The sequence below is a fragment of the Morone saxatilis genome, unplaced genomic scaffold (genome assembly GCF_004916995.1).
Source record: "Morone saxatilis isolate NCDOM2014 unplaced genomic scaffold, NCSU_SB_2.0 Contig0, whole genome shotgun sequence".
Classification (NCBI taxonomy): Eukaryota; Metazoa; Chordata; class Actinopteri; family Moronidae; genus Morone; species Morone saxatilis.
This window is the reverse complement of record NW_023339650.1, coordinates 3,562,087-3,566,838: the sequence shown is the minus strand read 5'-3', so window position 1 is coordinate 3,566,838 and position 4,752 is coordinate 3,562,087. Positions and strand designations below refer to the sequence as shown.

The 4,752-nt window shown below is 36.8% G+C and overlaps 1 protein-coding gene across 1 annotated transcript; it reads left to right on the top strand.

Moving 5' to 3' along the window:
- Positions 1–982: 982 nt before the first annotated feature.
- On the top strand, positions 983–4,746 carry trdmt1 (tRNA aspartic acid methyltransferase 1). The gene is made up of 4 exons (XM_035674371.1): positions 983–1,474; positions 2,483–2,552; positions 2,649–2,732; positions 4,100–4,746. Exons 2-4 carry the CDS (start codon positions 2,505–2,507, stop codon positions 4,490–4,492), a joined length of 525 nt encoding a protein of 174 aa, XP_035530264.1. The 5' UTR covers positions 983–1,474; positions 2,483–2,504; the 3' UTR covers positions 4,493–4,746.
- Positions 4,747–4,752: the final 6 nt, after the last annotated feature.

Genomic DNA, 4,752 nt, shown 5'->3' with positions numbered 1-4,752 from the left:
CGTGCTCTCGTAATATCTGGCTACTTTGCTAGCCAGAAGGAGCGTGTTTCCTGAGAAGGAAACATCATTCTGTATTTGACCGTCCAAGGTCTTTGACATAAACAATCCAGGCAAACAGGTCTGATCTATGAACAGTTGTTCTGCTTCTCCTGTCAGTTTGTTAAAGCTCACCAGTAACCTCCAGGGACAGCTCCATTTTAAGATAGGGTTTGATTGCCAGGAGCGTATGTAGCTAACTTACCCCCCTCGAATCTATGTCTAAATGTTGTGTTATAACATTGTGATATGATTAGTTATCGTATCCAATTATTTTGATTATTGTATTTTAAAAATATCACGAGCTTCATATCAAGGTTAAGTTACTTCTTCTACAACCACAGGGTTGCTATCCATTACAATGAAATGTAAATCCGCTCTTACTTTATCTTACTGTTGTTACAGTCCAGTTTTGTTGTAGTTGAATCAGTGAATATGAAATACTTAGTAGAGATTTAGTCAGGTTGAAAACATTTTAAAGAATTACAATGGTACAATCTACTAAGAGATAGTATCTTATCCTCTTCTCTCTCTCCCCTCCCTTCCCCCTCCTCCTCTCTCTCCCTCCTTCCCTCCTCTCTTCTCTCTATCGTCTCCTCTCTCGTCTCTCTTCCTCTCTCTTCGCAGATATATGATCGATATATGATATATTGACTTGTTGGCAGCAAAATTACTGCCAACTCTTGAGATCGCTATAGTCATTTAATGTGTGGTGTTTCTCATTGTCGAAGTAGATGAGATACAGATGTACCTCGGAACAAGCAATTTAAGTATTGTCAGTCTGGAATACTTTTAGAAAAACAGAGGAATTTGCATCCACGGATGTGTTATCCAGAAAACATAAATGCATTCACAGTTTACAACAACAGCCCAATGTCAACACAACCATATCACACTACTACTGAAAAAATAGGAGAAAAAAATAGAGGAATCAGTCGTTGTAAACTGGTTTAAGAGTCCAAGATGAGAAACCAAACTCCAAATCAATCAAAAAACAAGCAAAAGAACAATGGTTTGACAATGAATGTTCCTTTCTCAGAAAACAAGAAACACAATGACCCTGAAAACAAAGCCTCATGCCATGAAAACCACACAAGCCTTAAACAATGTCAAGAAAATGAATGCTAAATACACAGATGATCAATTGATCGGAACAATCGAAAAAACTATAGACCAAAACTCTTTTTGGAACCTGTGTAAAAGATTTCATTCAACCAAATATAGCAGATAACATTGCAATGTTTGGAAAAACATTTTTTATCAAAATCCTGAAGACTGTGGTTTAAACGTGGCCTGAGGATGGATATGTTGGCATGGTCAGTGAACTCTCTTATCCTTTTTTCCCAAATTATATATGATGATGTGTGACCAGGCTGTGCAAGCTGCCCCGCTTCATCCTGCTGGAGAATGTGAAAGGCTTTGAGACCTCCTCTGCAAGGTAACGATGGAGACAGCAAGGATACACCACAAGGTCTGATAGGTCACCCTGTCAGTGATGGATAGATTTCTTTAAATGTCCTACCAACAAATCAGAGATAAATACAATGTCAGTCGCTTGATCATTCTCTGAATCCGCTGTCTAATAGACTGGTTTTACCATTTCCATGCATGGATTTGAAAACCATGTGCATTATGAAATATTAATACATGTAGTGATCTGTTTATTTTTGGAACGTAGTGGTTTCTGTCTCATAACTAGCTTATATTTTTTGCTACTCTGGTTTGATGGTTAACACAGGATTAATGTGGTATATTGATGAGAGTTATATCTAACATGATTAGCCCTATATCTGTACCCAAAATAATCATACTTATGGAAAATGTCAAAACATGAGCAGAGGCACCAGTTTTTACTCCTTTCCAGTCGTAAAGTATACTTACTATACAGCAGAACACATCAAACAAGTATGTTAATTAGCGGTGCAAGCAGAAAAGCTGCTGGAATCTTCTGTGTCTTCTTTGTCTGCGTCTTCTGTTCTCTACTAAAAGTGTTCATACGGCAAAAACCAAAGATTCATTCACTCATTGATCTGAAGGTGGCAGTGTAATAATCAAGTTTACATCTTTGCAATTATCTCAAAAACAGCATGACCTGGAGTAAAACTTCTTCCATCATTTTATTTTATCTCTCAAATCATCTGCATCTTTGCTCAGTTAGACTTTTCCAGAATCTGGAAATTAGTTTCCACTCCGAGAAGCAATGGAAATAAATCCCCCTATCAGAATCAGAGTTGAAAGGGAACTATTTATTTTGTGCGAGGTAACGGTTGATGTGCAGCTTGTGAAGAATCTTGTACTGAGTCTCTCTGTCTTCAATATATTCAGTACATAAATGTCTTTCCTAATTTAAAATGGAAAACAACTCTCTTAGGCCTTCCCTTTTCTCAGCGATGATTTGTTATCATTCATAATTTATTTGTCCTCATATTATGCTTCTCCTGCCCAGGGAACGTTTGGTGAAAACACTGATGGAATGTGGATACACTTTCCAGGAGATCATGGTCTCACCCACAAGTGTAAGAAAGGCACACTGTATAACTTACTTCATAAATACATCTGTACTGTGGAACAGTACTGATTTGTTTTTGTCATTGTTATATTCATAAATCCAGGTTGGAATCCCAAATTCAAGACTGCGTTATTTCCTGATTGCTAAGATTTCAACAGAAAACTCAAGCACCCTGACAAGTTTTAAGGTAAGATTTGAGTTATTCTGGTATCATGAAATAATAATAAAAAAAAAAAAGAAATGTCATGATGCATTTTTTTAATAGGAAAAAGCCAAAGTGCTCTTTCTGTGGAAAAAATGATTTGCTAATGGGGTCAAAACTGCAAGACTTTGTGATTTGTGTAGCTTCAGATAGTTTGTTCCTATAACTGAAGGTCTGGCTTTGTTGACACATGGGCTGTGGGCAGCATATTGGTCTATGTTTCTTTTGCATGGTCTTGTCCTTGTACCCAGTCCCTTAAATTCCACCTTGGCAGCCTGTGCTGTATGGGGATCCACCAAGCACAAGAGCCAGACCAACATATTGGTATCATATTTATATTGGCATTATATGTTATATGTTATCCGATATGTAATGCAGAAAAATATATTTGTGTCACTGCAAAGTTTATCCAGCAGAGTGCGCTGTGATTTACAATACTGTGCAGCACAAAGAGAGAAGAGGCAGCTCTCAGCAATGTTAACTAGAATGTGTTGAAATTATTTAAACACATTAAAGAATATTAATTATTCTTTAATTAAAGAATAATTAATATTCTTTAATAAAGTTATTTGTTTTAGAAAGCATCCTTCTAATACCTTGGCAGTCATATTAGTGTGAAATCCACATAGAAAAGTCTATTTCCATTCCAGCTAAACAGAATTACCCTATTTTGACAGATATTGCCACTGCGGTATGATTTACAATTACTGTGGGTTTGATCATTTTTGCATCACAAATTTTTATTTGCATTGAAATGAATATTAGAATTATGATGTGAAAATCTTTGGGGTCTACCAAATATAAATTTATCTTTACTCATATCTCGAAAACAAAATGTGTAAGCCAGGACAGCACTACAGTACTTCATTATACACACATTTGTCACATATTTTATCTTTATTAAAACAGCTGATTCTACGATTTGCATATTGCACCATATTTGGACTTTGATGATAGTGTGATTAATTGTGTAGCCCTGCTCTCAGCACGATTGACCTGTATGGGTTTACTTTGGTCAAACTGGGCAGCCTGTTTCAATCAGTGATGCCCCGTTCATTTTAAGCAATGCAGCTCAGGGTTCACTAACTTTTGCCCCTACAAAAGTACCAAATCTCTTTATTTAGTCACTACACAATTAATTTCCTCAAAAGAACTATATGGAATTGATAAACATACACAATATAGAATATATAGATATGCTGGTTCTATTTAAATATACAATTGTAATTCTTTCAAGCAGAACTGTGTTTTCTTATTTATCTCTATTGGTACAGAGACAGTTTTGGCATATTTTTCCAGGTCTTGAGAAATCTGCCTCTGCCTCTAGGCTAATATTATTAATAAATTATTAGATTTTAGATGCCATCCCACATCCTGCTGAGAGTGATTCTGCTGAGCTGCCAACAGCCCTGGGTCCTCCCCATCCAGGTACCTGCCAGCCAGAAGAGGAAATGCCAGGGGGTCCTGTCCTGTATAAACTAGAGACAACAATGGATGCCCAAAGGAAGATAAATCAGAACCATGATCTGTCTGTCAGGCAGATCCAAGATTTCCTGGAACCACAGATGCAAGTAATCTTGGAACATTATCTCCTTCCTCCTAAAACACTGCTGCGATATGCTCTGCTCTTGGATATTGTTCAGCCCACATGCAGGAGGTCTGTCTGCTTTACCAAAGGGTGGGTAGTAAATCTTCATTTAACTGTCACTATCTTCACTTGTCTCATTATTATGTGGTACAAGTAACTGCAGACAAAGCGTGTGTAGGACATAACTGGTTTAAGTGTTGATCCATAACCATTTATTTGGTGCCAGTTTTACAGTATGTGCCTTGCATAAAGGTCCAGTGTGTAACATTTAGGAAGATCTATTGGCAAAAATGGAGTATAATAATCATAGGTATGTTTTCATTTGTGTATAATCACTTGAAAATTAGAATCATTGTGTTTTCATTACATTTAGAATGAACTGGTTTAATCTACAGAAGGAGCAGGTCATCCCTGGAG

Bases quoted from the DNA above. Each gene is read 5' to 3' on its own strand.
- trdmt1 (XM_035674371.1), top strand. From the start codon at position 2,505: ATGGAATGTGGATACACTTTCCAGGAGATCATGGTCTCACCCACAAGT. The intron at 2,553-2,648 runs GTAAGAAAGGCA...TCATAAATCCAG, and splicing joins TCATGGTCTCACCCACAAGT to GTTGGAATCCCAAATTCAAG. The intron at 2,733-4,099 runs GTAAGATTTGAG...ATAAATTATTAG, and splicing joins GCACCCTGACAAGTTTTAAG to ATTTTAGATGCCATCCCACA.